This window comes from Bacillus rossius, chromosome 6 (assembly GCF_032445375.1).
Source record: "Bacillus rossius redtenbacheri isolate Brsri chromosome 6, Brsri_v3, whole genome shotgun sequence".
Taxonomy (NCBI): Eukaryota; Metazoa; Arthropoda; class Insecta; order Phasmatodea; family Bacillidae; genus Bacillus; species Bacillus rossius.
The window spans coordinates 60,103,665-60,127,702 of NC_086334.1; the positions used below are offsets into that span (position 1 = coordinate 60,103,665).

The window sequence follows — 24,038 nt, forward strand, 5'->3', positions numbered from 1 at the left end:
TACTCTATGACCAGTTAAAACATGTTCCAGGTGCCCAATTAAAATGTAGCACCTGGTAATTGGGTGCTTAAGGCTTAACAATGATTTAATGTATTTAATTATTTAAATTGTGACATAAAGTTGGCGACTGTAAATTTACTAACATATTGTCCCACTGTGAATTGTTTTAGAGGGATTTCTCCTATTCTGACTTGATCATAGTCACTGGCATTTTAATTAAGACCAGTGGCCGCGGTGACAGTTAATGAGGTTTGTTGTCTATTGGGGTCACGCCCGAGGCGCTCGCCTGACTCAATCCGGCTGGGCAAGGGGCGCGCTCCGAAAACGGGATACGGTACTGGCGGTGCGGAGCACGGGCTTAAAGGCCATGGTTGGTACGATGTCAGTGTTAAACTTCCATTTACTTCGCAACCTTTTTGTTACTTTTTTGAATTCACAACCTCAGATTTACTAAACTTTAAATTAGAGCCAGATGCTGAGATAATTACAGCTCCCATTTGCCAAGTGAATAGTTGGATGATCCTTATATTAATAAAAGTGGTTTTTTGTCAGTATTTGACAGATAGCTAGCTCATGCCGGGAGAGTGTTTTGCTAGTAGCTTGTTCGCATATCGCTAGAGGCCATTTAATTTTTTTATGCCTTTCTATTTCTTCTGTTTTGCTGTTTAAATCTCAAGCTTGAATAACAGTAATAAAGATACACACGCACATATAATTGTATCTCTATGTTGTCTAATTTTGTTTTATACGACTAGTAATTTTTTTTTCTTTAATTTTATGTTTAATTAATTGTAATTTAAGACTTGTCAAAAATAAAGAAACCACTCTGATATGTTTCATTTTGTATTACAATTGGTATCTAACTTTAGTATTAATGTCTTTAATAATTACTGACGGTACTGTTCTGTAAATCGTTACATTATCTTTATTCTTAAATACTTTTCATGAAGATAATATTCTTTATTAAATTTTAACTTTTTTGTTGTTTCGAAAGACATTCTTTACGTTTTATTTCAGCAAAGATTGAAATTACTATATAATCCTTGTTTTGCGTCGTAAAATATATAACAATAATAATTTATATAATTATTATTTTTTTGCTTCAGTTGTTGGTAGCTTTTCAAAATAATACACTTCATAACGCCATTCTGGCTTTCTGTCGTTATCCTGGTAGGATGGTTTTTAATTTTGTGGTTTTTGAAGTATGTGCCGTCGTCGCACTGGGAGTATTGTGATAGCGTGAACTTTAATTAGTTGCAATTTTATTTTTTAAAATTTAAGCGATGTGAGCATTCATATGCCAATATAAGACTGATTTTACGCTTTGTCTCGTATGTTCACAACGGCCATTGAACTGCAGAACGAAATCAAGAATGTTATTGATGTTACGAAATACAAATTGCATTTGTTGCAGTTCGTTTGTTAATATAAGGCTTTGAAAATGGTGAAAAAAAGAAATAGTGACTTCCGTCAAAATCTGCAATCAAGTATGCCTGTTAAAGACTCTGTGTCAGTTAAGCAGGAAATAATAGATGTAAGTTGTGTTCCTACCCATTGTTAACTACGTTAAAGTTCGTGAGCTCAGTTATAATTTTGGAGTGATAGCAGAAAGTCTTTTTTGTGTAGCCAAACGTGGTAAGTTAATATGTGTTGTTGAGTTCTGTTTGAAGGGTGTGGTTACAGGTTGAAGAAAACCAACGGAGACCCGGAAAAGATGGTTACTCAAGGCAGAGTGGTTGGGGTCGAGAGTTGCGCAACCGTTTTGTCTTTAGCAGTAATGACCATAGCCGAAATACTGGAGACAGCACAATGCGCTCCAGATATTCGGAGCAAGGTAGCATACATAAATGAACTAGCTGCTTAGAAATCTTAACCCTTCATGGTTTTGGCTTGCTTTGCTTCACTACTTGTACAGAATTCAAGATGATTAATTCAATTAATAAAATCAATTTAGTTGAAAAATATTATCATGATATTAGTATTTCTGTAGCCTAGATAGTGTTAGACACATTGCTAATATCTAACTGGCATTGGCAGCAGCAACATTTACAGTATTAGGTTAGATTTCTTATTGTATAGAAGGTAGCTGCCATAAAGCAACGTATGCCTGGCTTACATTGTCAATAGCAATTTTCAAGATTAATAGTTTTCTAGTTATTGATTTTTTCTTCATAACTGCAGCAAATATTTGATACTTGTTTTGCTGCTATGCAATGTGTGTGGTGGTACTCATGTTACTGCACAGGTTACCTAAATTTACCTGTTTTTATAGTTTCAATCACGAAAACACCTGTTCACATACTAAAATATTTTCATCTTTAATTAAATATCACTCTTGGTACCGAAACATACACACAAGTCATAGTACTAATAAAATACTGAAGTGAATACACCACTTAACCTATAAACATTTTGCAAATCATTGGAATGCAACAAACTTAGTCTCTCGTCTTTAAAAAAAAAAAAAAAAAAAAAAAAAAAAAAAAAAAAAAAAAAAACCCTACTACAACGGTAAGTAGAACAAAAAGTTTGGGAGGTTTTTTTGGCAGAAGCCTCTAATCTAGAATTATACAGTAAAATTTAAGTGGGAATAAAAGCACAATTTTTTAAGAATATAAATAATATTCTAACAAAGAAAATAGGCATTGTTAATGTAGCTTATCTAACAATCATTCTTTGGTAAATATGTAGTTGGGCAATATTTGTTAAAAAAAAAATTTAAAAATTCCGAAAATACTTTTATTCTTCGCTCTTTAACTTTCTCTTTTCATTAAACCTGGTGGAGATAAGAAATTCCAAATACTTTAGGAGATATGGAATTTTTTAATTTTCATCACAATACCTGTGCATTCATGCAGTGTTTAACATTGTTTCTTGTTTATGAGTATTAATTTTTTTTTCTTGCGGTGTTGACCATTGTTTCTTGTTTACGAGTATGATTTTTTAACGTTTCAAATTTTAATGTTTTATTTGTTATTTGGATATTGTTGCGCAAATAATGAGTAAAAAAAAAAGAGTTCCTACTGTTCATCCTTTGTCCCGGTTTGTTAGGTTAGGTCAGTTACATTATAAATACTTTAAAACTAAACAATCATTAAAATTAATTCATATTATTTTTAATGTCCACTTAGTTGAAAGTATTTATAATGTAACTGACCTGACCTAATCGACCATTTTAATTAATTAGGCATGGCGGTGGTCAAATGATTGCACAGGTCATGTATTGCAAAATAAGAACGGCGATATCTCCTAAAGTATTTTGAATTTCTTATCTCCGCCGGGTTTATTGAAAAGAGGAAGTTAAAGAGCATAGAATAAAAGTATTTTCGGAATTTAAAAAAAATTTTTAATACATATCGCTTAACTACATATTTACCCATTTTTTCATTAAAGAATTAGATGTTTCAATTTTTTTTTAAAATTATATTTTACTGGACTAAGGGGTGGTTTTTTCTGTCAGACATCTGCTAATTGGTACCGGTACCTCGGTAAAAGTTGAAAGTAGCTGTTGATTTGAACTAAGTAAGGTATCTGAATAAACTATATCAGCAAGTGGATTTAATACATTTGTTTTAATCTGTGAAGGATTATTTAATTTTAGTGGCTTTGTTTACCATTTTCCATAGCAAATATATCTTTGAACATTTAGTTAACATTCAAGTTTGTTTACTATCTTTTTTTTTAGCAAATTTATTTTCATTATGCTTTTTTTATTTATTTTTGTTTTTAATTTACAATGTTAATGTAGAGAAATTATTTATGTTGTTAAATGTAAAAAAGGGCACATCTCATCTTGGCCAACAATTGAGACCGTAAATATTATAAATATTGTAGATTTTGTATGTCTAATACGTGATTGTAAATCTAAACTGATATTTTAAAAAATTGTGTGTATTTTTACAATGATTTCACATTATTTTTTATTTGACTTACTTAACTTAACCTAATCTTTTGCTTTAGGGTAAATATCTTGCATCACTGCTTTTCCGCAAAGTTAAAATAAAATTACGAAAATACAATTTCTAACACTACTATCTACCCTGAAAACAGTGTTAGTAAATACGTAAAAATTCATGAGAAATCACACTTTCAACTCATATGACGATACCTGTGCATGTATGGTGCTCTCACCGTTTATTGTTTACCCATACAGGTTTCTGTTTTTTTTTTTTTTTGGGAGAACTTTTGTAACAGAGGTATTGTTCTATAATAGAAGTAGTTAATGTGATGACATATTGCAGTTGTAGGGAAATTAATGTTTATTGATTTGGTTTGTTGGTTGTTTGTCCAAATGTCATTGAATTAAGAAAGATTTTTTTGACATTTAATTTTAAGTATCGTTTTCAATCATGTAGTACTATACTAACTCGACCAAACACCCACAATGTTGGAAAGTATTTTTAATGTAGTTAGTCTTACCTAATCTACCATTCACAGCATTTGAATAAAGATTATCAAAACAAACACACAAACCAACACGGCTAAACAAGGGCGGCTGCATGCAGCAGGAATCCACAGGTTTTGAAATGTGAGATAAAAACTGTGATATCTATAAAACTAGTAGGAATTTATTAATGCTGTTTTCAAGGCAAGTACAGAAACATCTCTAATGTTGCAAAATGTTATTATCGTAATTATATTTTTACTTTGCAGAAAAACATTGATGTAAGATATTTACCATACTTAAGTTATGTTTGTCTTTATGTACGAAAATCTATATGCAGCAGAAGAAACTAAGAATTTCACAGATCTAGGAAATCATAAAAGAATTAATATTTTTTTAGTTATGTTAGGTCCGCTACATTTAAAATATGGTAAAAACATTGTTAAAAAATATTCAACAGCTTACGCAATTATTTCAAATGTGTTCTGTAATATAACATAACTGTTACATTTTGTACCATAAATGCACCATAATTGTACCATAATATACCAAGATAGATTCTACCATAAAAAAAGAAGTAAAATTTCATCTTTCACATGATAGAAAAACTTGAGTCTCACATTCACTTGTGGGAAAGTAACTTGGTATTACAATAGTCTCTTAATCATGGATGTTAGAATATCAGATAAGCCTAAATGTGTGATAATAGCCTATAAAATGCAAAACTTTTATAATTTTTTATATTACGAATCCAAAAATCATGTTTCACAACATACCAGCAAGAAAAAATTATTTATAAACACAGGGTAAGTAATTAGTTTTGGTGGAGGTGTGATTAAAAATAAACTTAATGTTCATAAATCGGAGTTCTTGTTGCAGAATAATGTGTTTTTTTATGTGAAAATGTCCATTTGCTCATTATAGTGATTCTCGGTCGAACTTTCTTATCTGACGAAATACTGTCAAATTTGAACCGTTGATAACTAAGAGACTAATACTGCATCTACAGTGGTTTGAGCCCACAACGGATACATCATAGCTTTATGTGTTTGTCGCACAGTAAATGTTTTGTCTGTGGCATCATATGTGCGTGATTGTTATGAATTAGCTTTGTGTAAAGTTATAAGCACATGGAAACACATTTAGCTAGGATATTGATTCGGGCGTCCTTTTGAAGAGCTTGTGGAGCAATACTAAGAACCAACGTGAGAAAAAAAATATTCGACCTAATATAAGTGAAAAACGGTATTAAATTGAAAATTACAAACTTTAAATAAAAATTTTAATCTCATATGCTCAGAATCATAGAAAATGCAAGTCGGAGGAAAGGTTACGCCAAAAGGAATCCAAAACGTCTAAATAGTCCAGTGCTGAGGGAATGCGAGAGCTATGGCAGCGTCGAAAAAGAAATGAAATATTCCATCGTTTTCACGAAAAATATATGGCGCAGACCCAAACTGCGCCTTTCTCTGTGTTCTGTTTTGTGGGGGAAGTCTGATAATATAGAATGTCAGATAAAGTGAACAAGCAGTATTTAATGATAACTCTCTCTGCTATTTTCAGTATTGTCATTGTTGTTTATACTTTTTTGACTTTAATATTAGCTAGATGTAGAGTTTAGAGGCTTTTCAAATAAAATATACTGTTCCTGATAAGTATGTTGCATAACTACTGACATTTAAGTATCCTGCAAGGTTGTATTTTTTTAGTACTGACTATTAAAATTGACAGAGAGAGCATTGAAAAGGAAATTGTGGATGTGAAAAGCTTTAAAAAGGGGAAAATATACATACATAAAAAGTGCTAAAAAATTGTTTGAACAAAATGTTTCCACGTAATGAATATTGAAAATTGTTTTGAATGTAAAATAAATTAATATTTGTAGGACTAGCTGAAGTCCATGCGACTGCAGCTGGGAACGCTAGCACAGTGAGCCCAGAGACCACATGAGTCTGCTTGCACAGCCTTTGGTAGTTTTATAGAGTAGGTGCTTAGTTTCAAATTATTAAAATAAAATTCTGAAAAAAGTATTGTTGAGTTCCTCTCATATTTAATGAATCCGTAAAACTGCATGGCAATACGTATTTAAATAAGTTCATTGTTTTGAACAATCAATTAGGTTTGGTTAAGTTTGTTATAATTCTGTACATTTGCATGAACAGTTGGTTAGGTTTGGCTGATATCATTTAAAATACTTGAATTTTTCTGTACAATAATCACTCAATATCACAATCCTCAGAATTTTAATTTTTTTTATAGGCACTTACTGTAGAAATTTACCCAACCTTTCAATTTTTTCATTAAATATTTTGTTTGACCAAAGAAACAAGCCAAATTACTGCAGGTAACTGGTGTTTACACTTTGTACTTGCTCTGCCCATGCTCGAGAAGCAGAATGGAGCAGATTTGTGATAACATTGTAATAGTCCAGACATTCCAGCTAGCTTAATGGTCCGACTCATTCGTACATGCAAACCTTTAAATAATATTACTGGACTCCAAAATATTGGATGAGTTTTATAAAATGTTATTTTTGACTGTTGTAGAAGAAAATAAACTCTCTCGAAAATGCTTACTGGGTTTGACTGATTTTATTTCCTGAATGAAAATTCACAACACAATAATGGCCATTTTCCACCCAAAAATTTTACATGAGGAAAACTAAACTTTCAGCACAAAATGTTTTGCTTTTTCAAAGAAAATAGTTAATTTCTCGAAAATATTTACTGATTATTCAGTGTTATTGTTCTAATGACTTAATTACAACTCCCGCAATCACTGGCAACTCACGGTACAAAGGCAGATAGAACCATTGTTCTTGGTGTGGCCACTTAGACTACTGCCTGTGGTAAAATATTATAGTTGAAAAAATCTCAGTAAAAATGTTCAACATTATGGCCGAGATCACAGGCATGACATTCTCAGCAACTCGCATTAAAATATTATTGGTGAGCCACCACTCAAAATGTGTCAGTTCCTGCTGACTTCCAAGCAATGACTAAACAGTGACTTAGTTATATCATACGAGGGACGTTCCGGAAGTCAGTTTTGTAATGTTTTTTCACATGGAAACTTTATTGCCAAAAAGAAAATCACCATGGCATCATGAATTATACACCTTGCACTATTTTTCAACATAGTCGCCACTGACATTGAGACATTTGTCGTAGCGTGCAATCAGTTTGAATAAACCACCGTGGTAAAACTTCTGTGCCCTGCGATGCAAGGAATTGTCGCACAGCCTGCTCCACCTCAGCATTGTTTTGGAAGTGATGTCCCGAGAGTGCAGCTTTCAATGCAGGGATTACAGCTTACACTTCCGTTGGCAATCACGTCAGTACAAGTCTGTCAGCCATCGTGATTTGTACTCGAATAACCTCTGGCACGCCGGTCTGCTGCTACTCTCTCTTCTCCGGCGCTCTGCACATGCACCATTCCTTCTCCGCTGACGCTACTTCCGTCGTTGTGGCGATTGTTTGTTTCATCTGGTGAACCATCTGCTCTTTCAAAAAAAAAAAAGACACAGACTTACTTTTGGAATGTACCTCGTAGTTGGATGTCCAGTTAATGTCCAAAAAGTTGGGTTAGAGAGTTCAGATTAGAGTTTGGAGAGTTGAGATAATTACTGGTGATCCAAAAAAACTTTCTTTTCTTACCAGAAATTTGTGTCACCAATCTTCTCAATCTTGAGTTTCACTTTGCAAAGTCATAGGCCAATCACAAAATATATAACTCAAGTTACAACATATGAAAGATTTCTGCACACACAAAACTGGGCCTTCTCAAACTCTCCAACACATTGGTATCATCTGTAGGGATGTCTCTAATTCACTGTTCTAACACTATTGCTATTGTTTCACCATCCTAATGTTCTAGAACTATCTCGGTACCCAAGCAATGGTAAATAAAGGAAATATAGAAAATATGATATAAAATATGGAAAAAATGTAATACATCCAAGCTTTAAAAGTAAACAGCAGCAACGGTAAATATGTATTGTACGGATTAGCGCCAAAAAAAATCGTACAAATATGAAATAACTTTCATTATATGCTCTTTTACGTCCTCTTTTCAGAACCGCCTGCGGAGATTAAAAATTCCAATTACTTTTGGAGATATTGCAGTTCTTATTTTGCAATACAATCCCTATGTAATCATTAAACAGACGCCATTTTATATTTTGCCGTGTGTGCGTGAATGCCTAAATAACAGAAATTTTCCATTAGGTAAGGTTAGTTACATGAAAAATACTTCGTAATAAACGGAAATTAAAAATAATATCAATTAATTTTACTTGTATAGTTTTAAGTATTTATAATGTAACTTACCTGACCTAACAAAACGGGACAAAGGTAGATTAGGTCAGGTCAGCTACAGTATAAATACTTTGAAACTGAACGGACATTAAAAATAATAAAAATTAATTTTAATGGTTGTTTAGTTTTAAAGTATTTATAATGTAGCTGACCTGACCTAACAAACCGGGAAAAAGGATGAACAGTAGGAACTCACGTAAGTTTCTTTTTACGTGATGTAGTCGTTCAACTACGTCGCAAAAAAGTAAATAATAATACTTGTAAACAAGCAACAATGGTGAACGCGGGAAGCCTACGATTCACTCATCCTTCTGGACATACCCGAATACTCAGGTTGGCGAGCCTTCTTTCAACAGACGAGAGGCAAACGCCCAATCGTGCATCTTCGGTTTTTTTTTTTTTTTTGTAAATAAATATGCAACTCATGAAAACTAATGGTCAATTAGGTTATGTTAGCTACATTATAAATACTTCAAAACATTGTGGATGGTTGGTTTGGTTAGGATAGCTACATTAAAAATACTGTGAAATCATGTAAACTGTTTCCTAGCGCTGGATAGCTACATATTAAAATGTTATTTGCTGAGCAACCATAAAATGATTTTACAGTTTTTTTAATGTAGCTATACTTACCTAATATAACCAACCATCTACAATGTTTTAAAGTATTTTTAATTACTTCTTGCTAATTTTAAGAAAAGAAGGCTTGCCAACGTGAGTATTCGGGTATGTCCAGAAGGATGTGTGAATCGTAGGCTTCCCGCTGAAACGACGCATCAGTGCACAACATGAAAATTAAAAAATTCCATATCTCCTAAAGTATTTGAAATTTCTGATCTTCGCCGGGTTTAATGAAAAGAGGACGTTAAAGAGCACAGAATAAAGGTATTTTCGGATTTTTAAAATTTTTTTTTAAAAAAATTGCCAAAAAATGAATATTAAAAAATTCGATATCTCCAAAAGTAATTGGAAATTTTTATCTCTGCAGGCGGTTCTGAAAAGAGGACGTAATATAGCATATAATGAAAGTTATTTCATATTTGTACGATTTTTTTTGGCGCTAATCCGTACAATACATATTTACCGCAGCACTTTTTACAAATTAAAAAAATTGTTAGAACTACTTGAAAACGTGAACTAAAGTAAAACATGATCATAAAAATACATTGCTAAAACACAAATACATTTGAAATGGATAAAAAGCATTTATTTGCATTATATTAGGAAACCTTACCACATTTACCCTTAAAAGTGTAATTATATTTACATAACTGTGTTTTTATCGGGATGGTAAGGGAATGCTACGCTGCAAAATGCAATTAATATTTATACTTCTTATTCCCTGGTATGCAATATACAAAATTTTAAATAATTGGTTTTTAACCATTTAAAAAAATAAATATTTTTACTACATAATATGTATAATATGTAATACATATTATCCTGTGAATTAGGTTAAAAAAGTAATTTTTTTGTTGGAAATCACTTTGATCTAGGCTTAGTTTTCTTTGCTCTTTGGGACAAAAAAGGATCTCTTAGAGGTTTTGATAAAAAGTCATTCCTTTCTTAGGAAAAATAGGAATTTCTGGTTTTCTTAAATGCCAAAGGAAAATTAAAGTATTACATTAAATGTAATCAAATGGCACATTAATTACAACAATCTATATTTATCACTATATTTTAACTGATAAAAAAATTATTTATAGCAACTGTTAATAAGGAAACCAAAGAGAAATATTTTATATTCATTACAAAACATAAAATAAAATTGATGTTTTGTCAAAGAATCTTTGATAAATGCGGCTTCTTAATTAATTTAAGCTCGCTGAATGGTATTTTTTTTTCCAATTCTAATTTTTTTTAAATTGTCTTTTTTGTTTTGTTTTTTAAATGTCGTATCTTTTTCTTTTGCATTGCTTTGTGTGCTGTGTTTCTTCGAAGTTTAGGCAATCTTAGGCAACTGTTACACAGTTCCCAGTTTAACAAAAGGTAATGTATGGTTGGTGTGGTTAGGTTGGCTTTATTGAAGATCTTTAAAGTGTAATTGAATGTTTCAAAGCCTTATAATACATTTTCACATCCCTACTGGATTCTGAAAAACCTACTACCTGTAGCTGTGAAAATCTATATAGAAGAGGGAAATTGTGTTTTAATACATTAAAAATATCTTCTTTGAATTGTTTAAATTATTTATTTGACATATACCATTTATAGTTTACACTGGTTGTCAGAATATCCACAAGAATGGACAAAGATGAATATATAAATACTAAGAACAAGTTTAAATCAGCTGATTTCAAAGGCCTAGACAGTACAGAGGATTTTGTGTGAAGGAATTTTGTCAGAAAAACATACAGCACAGACAAACAGTGGGCTGATGAGACATTTGCAACAAGAACAGTAAATACAGACAACAACCACCTTGCACAACACAGGATGGCCTGTGCCCAATCACAGAACTTAACAATCTGGACAACTCGACGAGACAGCGACGCACAGATGAACTCAATGACTAACCTTAACATATTCTGGACAGCACAACAGCATGGATGAACACATGTTATGCACACTTTTTTTTTAAAGGTGTTAGAATAATCTAAATACATTTTCATATCATAATAAATTTTGTATTATGATGTGTTAAAAATTAAGTGGGGTTGGTAGTTTAAAAAAATATTGAAGATACCTAGAAAAATACATAAGTTATCCAGTTGATGAAATTTAGTGAAGCCTAAAATAGTTTTTTAGTCATTAAAAAAATATTTTCTTTTCATTACTTTTTCTTTGAATGAGCTTCAAATAATTTTGAAGATTAGGTGTCATTCAAGACTTGGCATTTCATATTTGGGCTGTGTTATCCCATCATTGATGGGTAATGTTTTGAATAATACAATTGAATTATATCAATTGTTACAAAACTGTTAAAGTTGACTGGTGGGAGGTATGGTTTAGGGAAGGAAGTGAGATTGTTTTTTTTTTGATTCCCTGGAGCACGTTACGGTATTCTTGGTGGTTTTTTTTATCAGCGAATGTTTTTATATTGTGAGGTAATGTTGTGATTCAAAAACTTTATATTTATGTCCGTATGTTATTGAGAGACAATTTTCATCCATGTCGTGATCACGTGACTACTAACAAGCTACACGTGCAGCACAGGGTAAATTAAGTTTATGCTGCTGCCACTTTGCATGGCAGCTTTCAGGAACACATTTGGGTATTTGTTGTGCTATTGTGCATGTAAATATATTGTTTGTGGGGTAATCTTAAAATATTAAATAATACTATTGTATGATTTATAGTTCTTGAGAATTTAACAATGATAAAGGTTTAGCACATGTGTTCGGTATAGTATGATTTAAAAATTAAAATCTTTCCGGATAATCTTTTGACAGTACGCAGCGAAATTGCAATTTTTTTTTGCCACAGACACAACCAATTAAGGGGCCCTTCTAGTCAGGGATGCATCTGTGTTAGTGAGGTGGGATGATAAGTTTCTAGCGTGGAATCTCCTTCAAGTGCGCAAGGCTGTAAGCTGGTGTGCAGTCTTCTCATCATGCGTAGGATAACTATGAAATGTGAGAGGTAACCATAACATTAGAAGGCGGAGAAATAAGGATAAAGGTGCTTTAAAGAATCTTCACTGGGTGTTTAATATCTAAAAATTATTCTTAAAACACACTTGTTAGCCATTTACACTCCTAAATAAAAATTTTAAAAAGAAAATATGGAAACAGAAATAGTCAGCATATTCCTAATTGCTTTTCATGAACAGACACCACACTGATATGATATCTTGGGCAGTTTTCAAATCATGTGGTTTCTTGTGAAGCTCTGCATACCGTATGTGTGTCCAGGTAGGAAAATCCCTTGAGTGATTAAATTTGTGGTTATTTAAAACAACACATTTTTAACTCATTCTAAATGATGTCTCGTTTTCATTGATTCCTTTTCTAATTCCAAAAAACCATATAATTGGCCATTAATTCTCTTTTAAGTGTAAGTTTTGCTAACATGCATTAAGCACAAAATTTTATTTAATAAACAGTATATCAGATGTGCTCTTCTCAGAGCCATCCTAAAATATATACTCTCTCATCAAAACATTCCCATTGCTTTTTGCTCATTCATTGTACAGATATGAAGGGAGATAATTATGAATTTACTAAACAGGTACACAGGATTTTAAAATTTTTTTTTATCATTAAATTTGTCATGAGCTATAGATTGACTATCAAAAGATGCAGCTTTTGATGAAATAAAAGTAGAAAATTTTATGTACTAAAAATATAGCTATCTTTTAACAGTGCACATTAAAACAGGGACAGCACTAACTGCAGAAACTGTGTTAGAGAAAGTAAATGTCCATTACATTGCATGCTGAAATCTTAGGATGAGTACTAGGTTGACATTTCCCCAATATCCTGCTAGCTGTGATTTAAGATAAATATTTTGAATTAAGTTTCTTAGAATCCAATTGGAATTGAAAAATGCTCCTTGCTTTATAATTGAGCAGTGTTAGTACTAGGGTTCCCACACGCAGGGAAAATCTGGAACACTGGGAAATTGACAAAATATTAGTTACTAAACTGGATTAGTAATTTCTAATACTTCTGTGTTCTTGTAATGTTGTAAGGAGGATTAGGCCTCTCCATCTTGCAGTTTAAAATATTTTTATACCACTTGCAATAAAGTTTCAGTGCTAAACCTTTTGGTTTGACATGGCATAGGACGTAGCTTTGGCTACTTGGTTGAAGTGAGCACTTGTGAATTATATGATTATCATGCCAGGTTAGTCACCCACGTGAAATAATATTTCCTCCCAGCACTTGCAGACTAGAGTCTGTTAGTAAATATGCGGTTGCAAAATATGAGATCTGGGAGATGGATTTATGCCTTGACATGCCAAAAATTGTAGTGAATAGTTCAAAATTAGAATTATGGAAAAATTCAAGATCGTGGGGTCTGATCACCCTGTAAAATTAGTCTGCATTTAAATCCCAAATGCATGTGAAGTTAAAGACCCATCTGTTTTCAACTTGAATCTAACATATGAGGAACAATAGGTGAATAAACTGTATTGATTTAATGATTTTAACCACGATCAACAGTCAGTAATTTTAATGTTTCAAAGTTTGATCAAATATAATGGTTTTATATTACAGGCTGACAGTGTTGGTCACATAGCATTGATGGAAATGATTACTGCAAATTGTGTGCTGTGAAGGAAAAGATTTTTTGGTAAATTTGACATGTTAAGTTTGGTTTAGTTTGGTATTTGTAGTTCTTATATTTTTATGTTATCTTGCGAGATTGATTGTTGAGAGAGGAAACTAATATTTGGTTAGATTGGAAAAAAAATATATATTTTTTTCTTCAGAAATACAGTAAACTCCACAATCCCATTGAAAATGTGCACCTATTGACAATTAGTCGAACTACTTAAATCAAATATTCAGAAGTGTTTAAATATTAATGTTGATTTATAAAATTATTTTTTTGTTATTTCTTTTTGTAAAAAATTTCTAACTGCTTTAAGCTGTGATAAGGTCAGACATACATCTCCACTCTTCTATTGCAATCTCTTTTAAGAACCACTTGGCCCAATAGGAAAACTGCATTATGTGGCTAAGATGAGTACCATTAGATTAAAAACTACATATATCAAGATAGTACAATTAAAGCCCACCTATTGGCACTAAATGATACTGTAGGTTCTATGCCTTGATACACATTTTTTCCAACTTTTTTTATCAGTCTCTTACGAGAACTGCTTAAAAGTTGATTTGATACAGTGATTAACAGGAGTAGGTTTTTGTCGTAGCAGTTAAGTGAGTTTACTAACCACGTATGTGTGGAGAAACTTGTGGGGTTGTGAAGTTACGGCTCAGCTGGTCTTAGTTGCACGGGCGAGTGAAATTCTTTGGCTCGCTCACAAGAGATAGGCTTCGAGGGTATATTTTATCTCTTGATAAATGTGTATTTCAATTTTTTTTAGTTGTTTTAATTAAGTTAAAAATGACATTTAACAATTCCCAGGTCTATTTTTTAACAACTTCGTTCAAGAAAAATCGATCAGTCTTCAACTTTACTCTTTCAGCCAAAGTGATTATGTAATTAGAGAGATGTGATTACATTGAGTAAATTTATCTTTTTTTAGTAAGTGGATTCATAACCAGTAGTAAGTAAACTCATTCTCGTAATGTAATTAGTGCTCAAGCAAGTTCTTACAAAAACTGTTCTGACCAAACTGGTTGTTCTTGTTTACTTAATGAAAATATGTACCACAAGGTTGTATACATGATAAAGTTATTTTTCAGTCTGTAAATTTTAGAACTATGTAGGTACTTATTTATGCTCAGTTCTGAATTTTCAATCTCAAGTATTTCTTTTGCCATTTCTAATGCGTTTAATATAAACTGAAAATGCATAGAGTTAGAAAGGCTTTCCTATTTATTATTCTTTGCTAATCTTGATTATTTTAATTAAGATTTGTTTCACCATGAATTTTGTTTTAGATTTCATGCACCATGGTTTCCAGAGTTAATGGGAATCTTGTTTATTGGTAACAAAAAGTGTTTAGCAAAAAATAGTTTTAAAACTTTATAAGGGGCTACCAGTTAAATGTATAGTGCTTAAAAAAAAAAAAAAAAAAATTAAGTTCCTATTTGACCTACCAATTTTTACTTGAGTAACATGGAAAGATATTTTGTAGTTTTCATCTTTGGATTCTGTACATGTTTGTTAACTGTTTTACTTTAAAACATCTTGCACTTATGTGTTGTTCTGATTGTGCACATATAGCTATGCACTGTTTTAACCACAGCCTGGATTATTGTGTACCTAGCAGAGGAGTGTACTGCATACATGTCACTGTCTTGTTGGATTGGCCTGCAGTGGAACCCCATTTATCTGCTCCTAATCTATTGTTTTATATTTCAGATTTGTGAGAGCGAAAAGGGTTGAAATCATATCTTAATTATGTAATTTAAATTTAATAGTAAACACAAAATAATAGTGAACATTTTATTCATATGACTGTGCCATTCATTTATACTGTTCATAGCTGTGATTTTTCTTTCATTGTTTCAGTTTTTTGGTATCTTAAAAATAATTCTGTGCAGAAAATAATTTTCTATGAAATCTTCAGTTTTAAAAAATTCATACTTGTGACAGAAAAAAAAGCATGATTTTGCTCAAAATATTTGTATGTCTACAAACTTGAGGAATTATATAATTTTACAACATAAGCAATGTAAAAATATTTAAGAGTACACAGTGGTTTAAAGATTGTTGCTACTTGCAGCAGTTAAACTGTACTGTTGGTAGTCATGGCTGGTTAATCAAAAGTCACTTTTATAGCATAGGAGTTGGTGTATGAGAAAAATTTTGAATTTATTAGGTGTAACTTAATTGAAATTGCTGATCTACTACCATAACACTATTCCAGATTTTCGCAATGCGATAGTGTTCAGACTAGCGGTAGGTCATGTTAGGTGTAATAACGTTCGTGACAAGTTGGTTACGTAATCTCTGTGATAGATTGTTGGGGGTCCACTGTATTACCAAGCTGTAATATTGTTAAAAGGTATACAATTAAAAACTATATAATCCTAACATGCTAACTGAATTTGTACCTGTTTATGTAACCAAATTAATTTTTAACAATTCCTTTCAGTGTGCATGCAATGGCATGTTTGAATTTTTCTATTTGGGAAGTGTAGCTAACACCAGTTGAAAAACACCGCTTTTCACAGGTCTGCCATCCTATGTGCTACAGTTTATTCTATCGGAATTCTTAATTTTTTCCTTTATTTCATCTACCAGTCTATGTCTTCATCTAAAACTATATATAAAGTTTTAGGTAATACTAAAATTAACATAAAAACTTAATGCTGTGACACTACTGTTTGTTTCAATAAATGACTGTGGAAAATATTTACAGTTGTGTGAGTCTCTGAAGTGAATTGTATTGCATAGCTATAAATCTTATAAATTAAAAAAAAGAGGTGAAGGTGTTTTTTTTTTTTTTTTACTTATTGTGCTATCTAGAAATGGATCTTAATTTTATCACTTTGAATTAGATTATATTTGAATTTGTTTTTGCAAAATACCATGTTAAGTTTTTTGCTTAAATTTCTTTCTTTTTTCCCCTAAAAATTGCAAGTTTCTGAATTTATATGCATTCTGCCGGTGATTTTCAGTCATTTCAGCATGGTTAGTTATTTTGGCTCATGCCACAAGAGTTAGTTTCACGTGTTTTGAAAACAATTAGTGCACTAGCAGCTTCTCCAAACTGCTGCGACAAGAGTTGTCACAGTGTAATGGTTAATATTTTGGCTGGATGAGATTGAGCAATAAATAACTAGTTTGCAATTTTCTGAGCTGTGCGCTAGCTACATTTAATGAATCTGCGTGTCCTAGCCCAAGGTTAAGCTAATTTTTGAGTATCTCATGGTTAGTAAGAAATAATTTTTGATGTTTTTTTTGGGTTGCTAGAGTTTGGAGCATTCTGTCTAAGTTTTGTATGAAGTTGAAATAAAATTTAAGGTAAAATATTTTTCTTTGGTGAAGTTATTGGTACAAGTTTCTCATCATTCAGGCCATGTGTAATATAATTTGTATGGTCACCATGTAGTAGTTAGTATGTATGGGTATCTCATATCTATTATGGTGATAAATTTCATTGTAAGATAGGGGTAAAATGTCTTAATAAGTGTCGTGCCAGCATGTTAATGTGTACATTTTCGTTGTTGCACATAAGTCAACCTCGTAAGGGAAATCCAAGTAGCCCTGTACACTTATTTAAAAATAAAAGCATTTCCAGGAAGGTGTCTACCAAAAACACAAATTGCATTGTAATATTTATAATATTAATTGCTGATCACTTTGTTTTGAGAATTTTCAAGTGTGCTTATTTTCTCTATAGTATGGTTTTATAGCTTGGAAGTCGCTGTTCATTTTATTTGAAGTAGTCTTTGTCAGTGTACATGTCACAGATAAAAATAAAATACTTTGCTGTACATTTGTACAGTCTTGGTGCACTGTATATGCAGCTCTCCCAGGAATCAACTCCTTACTGTCGCCTCAAGCTTTAATTGCTCCCGATCATTAAGGCCCTTTTTGGTGGAATATAATGCAGTTGATTTGTAGTTCATCAGTTTTTATGTTTTCCACGTACCCTACGTTGTAATATTGACTATAAAACACAAGTGAAACCAAAACCACTACAGTAAAACATTTAGGTATGAAATTTGATTAATATAATATTTAAAACAATATCTTTAGTTTGTCTGAAAGTACGGCTCAATGAAACAATGCAGATTTTCATATAATTTCCAAACAGTATCCATGTAGCAAATGCACACTATCGTGTTTACCTTCGGTATAGTAAGTGGCCACAAATAATACCAAATTCAACAAAAGAACTTGCTTTAAGAATTACTCAAGCTACAGTATTAGTGCATCTTCCTTTACCATTGGATGATGACTCAATGTATAGAGACATCCTTTTGTGTTAATTTGCCATCTAGCATACATATTTGCCATCAGCATTGAACACTAGGATCTAATGTCAGAGGCTAACTGTATTTCCCCATTGTGGCTTGGCATGCTTTACATACACACAGAATAATGTGTTGCCTTTTAGTGTTACATATTCATAGTTTTATTTTAGAAAGGAAAGTATTTAAACAAAAAGTTACATTACAGTACTCAGTGTAGTTCATATTTATTCTGTTTTATTAGTTTGGCTTCTGAATTGAATTACACAGTTAAAAAGTACTGCTTGTATCTCTTAAACTCTTTACTATGCACTTTTTAGTGTAATGTAATTGCATACATAATATATAGCTCATATGTTTAAACATTTTATTCCTACTAGATACCAAGATAATTATTAATTGCTAGTTTTAGTCTAATGTGTGTAAATTAAAAGTCTTGTGAGGAACAATATAGTGGCATGTTTGAAAAGCAGTAGGTATTAGCTAAACCTGTAGAATTTTTTGTTCCTTTTAAAGAGAAAGTTCCCATAAGCTGCAGCGGAAAGCGCACTTATATGTCAACTGGTTTGCACCTGCTTTGCAAGTTCTTGGAGGCACCTCAAAGGAGCGTTGTTCAGTAGCACTGCAGTTTTTCATGTGGCTGAAATGTTTATTCTTTTTCCAAATATGTTTTACAGCTAAACCTATAAAGCTTGCGTCATGTATTGCTTATCTTTTGAAGCACATTTTCACATTTTCTTCGCATGATGTGTGTAGTGCATGCAGACTTGTTCACCCAATAATGTATGTGCATTCAGCATGATTTCTAATCAACTAAGTGTTTTTATTCGTACTAAATCTGTTAAGCTATTAAAATAGTAAAATAGTTTTTATCATCACAACTGCTTTGCTCTGCACAGATTGACAATTGCTCATTATTATGTTAATTGTAGTAATACAGTTGTATTTTTGTCAATATGATAACATAACATTGTATTGAATTGTTATACAGTGTTAATTTTTAGTCATTTTAATTTCAAATAAAGGCCTTTGAACTTAGTACTTATTGGTTAAGTTTTACAACTTATAATAAATGATATACATTTTAATTTCAGTGTTCTTTTTTTTGTAGTCATTACAAAGTTTAATAACTGTAAAAATACTCTTAAAAATTAGTAAGTAGCTTTTAAATTAACTTGCCTTGAAAAATATACAGTCCATATTCTAGAGGTTTTTACTGTCATATACAGATGAGATGTGTTTCTTTATAAAAAAAGGCAATTTATTAATTGAATTGTGGGGATGTAACAGAAGCATTTCTAGTCTAATTACATTGTGGAGCAGAGCAGTTAACCAGGGAACTCGATGGCCTAGTAGAGTTAGTACGTGATATGCTCTGTTTTGAAAACAAAACATACTTCCTGCAGAGAGCGCCATCCCGCCACGTCGCCGCCACATTCGGAGCTGTCGAGTGTCGGTGTCCTTGGACGAGCGGGGTCGAGTTTATGAAGAGGATGAGATGATGGAAGACTCTGATGATATTGGCATGTTCGATGATGGAGATGACGATAATGATGATATTTTTACACCAGTCAAACAGAGGGAAAGGTATGAAACTACAAAAAAATTGAGTACATCTTGAAAAAAAAAAATCATGCAGTTTTATGGTGTGTGTGCGTTCCTGAAGCACACTTTTTTTTTGTGGAGAGTGGAACTAAAGAAGAAATAACTTCTATATAGAATCTTGAGTAAACTTGAGGGTATCGTTTATAAACTACTGTGGGCTTGTATTGCATTTGAGTTACGAAGAGTGCAGTAGTGTAGTTCAGGTTTAGAATAAAATAGTATAGGAGTGGCCATCTTCGCGAAGGTAAATGTTTGTGTGCCCGGTACCGTTACACTGACGTAAACTGATGGGCTTGTATCTTCGTGCAAGTTGTTGGATGGAGGTGAGCGTGAACGGGGTGGTGTGTGGTGCAGAGGGCAGCGACGCTCGAACCGTCGGCTGAGGTCCTCTCTGACCTTGGAGCACAAGCCGGGGCCGTCGCGAGCCGCCGGCCGAGGCCACGAGACTCGCTCGCGCACCAGGATGATGGGGGAGCAGGACGAAGACCTGGGCTGCCGGGACGGGGACTACGGCGAGGAGCTGGTGCGGCAGATGAACGGCCACGACAGCAGCATCGAGAAGCTGGTCGCCAACAACCACGAGTCTGAAGGTGAGTGTGCATCATCGGAGATGTATTAGTGACATCAGCACAAAGAAATGCAATAGAAGTTGTTTTCGACAAGGAAACGTTACAAACTTTTTCCGAGTATTGTGTTGAGACACCGCTGAAAGACTGGAGACGGAAAGAAAAAATTAAAGGATGTCTACAATGAAACCATTTAAAATAAATTTAATGTAGTGTCGTGGTGGTTTTAGAGGTTTTGCGAGAATCTCACATTTTTGTGTGTGAGAGAGAACCATATTTTTAGTAGCCACTGCGAGGAAAAATCTTTGTTCACTAGAAGAATGAGATTTAACCTAGCATTTTAGAATGTGCATTTTATTGAGGCTGCATGTCCAAATTTTCTGTTTTCATCCAAATTTGACAATTTGTTCATCTGATTCTGGATATTTTGCACCCTTATCACACTAAGCACTTTCAGGTAGGAAAATAAACAACATTTATATTTTCTTCTGGCCATCTCGTATACATGATTAGGCACATCAAAATGTCTACACTCAGCCCTATTTCCCCACTTAATCCACCTGAATAATAATCATTAGTTTCCCAGCAATCATAAACGTGATTGCTTAAACATGTACTCATCATGCCATATGTTCGTAACTGACCCATGAGAAAAAAGAGATCCAAGGTAAAATGTAGGCATAAAAAAAAACAACTTTCAGAATATGGTGGTGAGTGAATTTGTTAGAAACAGTTTAGGTAGACAGCATTAGTGTTGCAGCACAATTTTCAATAGCACCACTATCGATAGCGTGGAAGTTGGTATTCTAAGAGGTTAAAATTGCATGTGTACATGCAAGCAGAAGTGATAAGAGTCTGTGTGTCACGTGCAGGGGTGCGACGCAGCACGCGGCAGCGGAAGCTCCTGTACGACAACTTCAACACCAGCTGGATCCTGGGCACGCAGACGCTGCGAGGCTACCCCATGTACCTGGCCGGCAAGGAGACGTCCCCGCACAAGGGCGGCGAGGGGGACTGCCCCGTCCCCTGCGACGACGTGCGGGTGGTGGACGAGGAGGGGGACGATGGCAAGGACTCCGCCCTCAAGAAGCGTCGTCGCATCGAGCAGCTGGAGCCCCCGCCCGTGGTCGACAATGTGAGTCCAGTCTATGTACAGCATACCGTATTTACTTGCGTAAAGGCCCCCCCTTTTTTTCCAAATTTTCGACTCCAAAAAAGGGGAGGGGGCCTATACGCGAATTTGGAGGGAAAAAATAGATTTTTCTTTTTTTAAGATATGAAAAACTAACATTTAATAAAAGCAAAATGAAATACCGCCACAACTTATTTAAACGCCAATTAAATTTTGATTATGTAACAGCGGAACGACTGGCAAGTCGTGTGTCTTTGTTCTAATGAGGTTGGTTGGGGTAGGCAGCGACCCGGCAGGAGGGAGAGAGAGGCAGCTAGTCCGGAGGGAGGAGAGGCAGCGCTGCGGCAGGGGGGAGAGGCAGAGGCGTGGTTTAACCTCCCTCCTGCCAGCTAGCCAGCCAACCAGACAAAGGAGTGTAGGTACCTGCTCCACCCACTTCCCTTCCCCTTCACTTTCCCTCACCATATCCTCTTCTACTCCGTCAACACTGCACATCAACACAAGCCCGAGAGTCCAGATTTCTTTATCTTTATGTCGTTTGAGATAGGACTAACTGCTTACCTCTGTCATGCCTCACAACGGTCCTACTGAACGGACAAACTATAATACCAGTCTCTGTATCACTGCCGCTTACAAAATCACCTCCCACCGCTCACAATACATGGCTTGCTGTTTGATGCATGCCAAGCTGACCTGCCCTCAGATAAACACAGAAAAACAGGTTTTTAAATTTCTTCTCAAAAATGTTTACAAAAAAAGGAGGGGGGGCGTATATGCGGGCGGGGCCTTTACGCGAGCAAATACGGTATATGTATTCCTTCAGCAGATACTTGAACTTTACATTAAAGAACATTTTAATGTATTTTAGACTGCTAATATAAACCATACCCCAATCATACGTACGCTCAAGGTTCCACGGATTGCATTCGTAAAGTCGCTGCCTTCGAAAAATCAGGGGTTGCCCATTTTGAATCCCCTCAACCCAACCTGAAGAAAAATATTGTTTTTCTTTTTGCACCAAATATATCTAGTATTATTCGTGTGAATTTGGTCATAATAAATAAAATACCATTAAATATTAACACTATTAATGCAACGTTAAAAGTAGCCTCCGGCCGCAGCGTGTGAACATGGAATGCGCGGTGCCCCTCTCGCCAGTCCTTCGCCACGCGGACAGGCAACTGGGGGCGGCGGCGCGTGCCTATGCTGTTGACATTGTATATAAAGACATTCTGTAGTATTTATATTTAGTATCAGCATTGCACCCGTGCGAAGCCGGGGGGGGGGGGGGGTCGCTAGTGTGTTTATAATATAAAAATTAGTTTGCCGGTGGGTTTTACTGTTAAAAATTTGGTTTTCCTGAGATATTATCCTGAGGAGAAAAATTACTTTCCTGAAGTTTGGAAATGGTCTCTTTCCAGACTTTTATTCAGAGTTTTGGGATCCTGTCCACCTCTAAAGTATTTTTGGTGTTGGAACGTCTAATAACACAGAGTTTTTGGTACCTGAATAAGCAAATGTTGGATAAACAATACTTTTGTTTCACAAGATGGAAGTTTTTTTTTCATTTTCCTGTACAATTGGATATACTGGAAATTTATTCATTTTTAGTTTATTCATCAAGTCTTCATCTACGATGTGCCTGCTGTGTGACGTGTGTTCAGTTACGGTGTCAATCTTGACTAAAACATATTTTAAAACTTAAATTGCATGATATTCTTTTACCAGACATTGTTATTTCACTAAATGTTTTTCATTGATTTGGATGTAAGAAAACTTTCATTGTGACAATTCAAATAACAGGTTTCTCATTTTCTATCGAATTCATTTAATAAACACTTATGGAAGGACCTCCTAGATTACTGTATTTTTTGTTTTAGCATAAAATCATCTGCAATTCCTGCATGGTTAGAGATGATAATTTTAAAAATACAGTAAATTCTCTTTAGTACGTACCCCTCCTTTACGTACTATTCTGTATAAAGTATTAACACGTCGGTCCCTTGAAAGGCAATGATAATTCATAGGGATTATTATCATATAACGTACAATTTTCCTTGGTGCGAATCATTATTACTCGGTAATACGTACAATTTTTATTCGTGTGAACAAAAAAAGTTTATGTAATATTTCTCTATGTAGTATTTCTACGTAGAATAATTGCATTCACTCGTTTTACTTCGCTATACGCCATATTACGTTGCTTACGTTGCTTTACAAGTGTGTTTATTGATGAACATGGCTAAAAAAAAAAAAAAAAAAAGCGTCAGTACAGGAAACCGCGCGGCTAAATTTCATTTTAACGCGAAACATTACTCAACTTACGTATTTACGTGTTAACTGACTGCCAAATCAAATTTATCAACATCAAACGAAGACACAGGGCCAAATTTTAAATATTGTTGAATGTACTATATTATGCATATTATCGTTGTTGAATAAGCAAATGGTGACGGCAGCGATGACGTGTTTTATTACTCGTACCTACTGGCTACACTGCAGCCTGTGACCGAGCGTCTCGAGGTTGGCTACGCT

At 33.8% G+C, this 24,038-nt stretch overlaps 1 protein-coding gene across 4 annotated transcripts in view; it reads left to right on the plus strand.

Annotated features, from left to right (window-relative positions):
* The first annotated feature begins 1,115 nt into the window (after positions 1-1,115).
* Positions 1,116-24,038, plus strand: part of LOC134533244 (ATPase family AAA domain-containing protein 2-like) — a 161,634-nt gene continuing 138,711 nt past the window's right edge. The window contains exons 1-5 of one of the 4 annotated variants that reach the window (XM_063370653.1): positions 1,116-1,534; positions 1,684-1,834; positions 19,607-19,787; positions 20,160-20,395; positions 21,244-21,506. In XM_063370653.1, coding sequence (XP_063226723.1) covers positions 1,442-1,534; positions 1,684-1,834; positions 19,607-19,787; positions 20,160-20,395; positions 21,244-21,506 — 924 coding nt within the window. In that variant the 5' untranslated portion in view covers positions 1,116-1,441. Of the gene's footprint in view, positions 1,535-1,670; positions 1,835-19,606; positions 19,788-20,159; positions 20,396-21,243; positions 21,507-24,038 lie in introns of all 4 variants that reach the window. The other 3 variants (XM_063370656.1, XM_063370654.1, XM_063370657.1) reach the window with 3 other exon arrangements.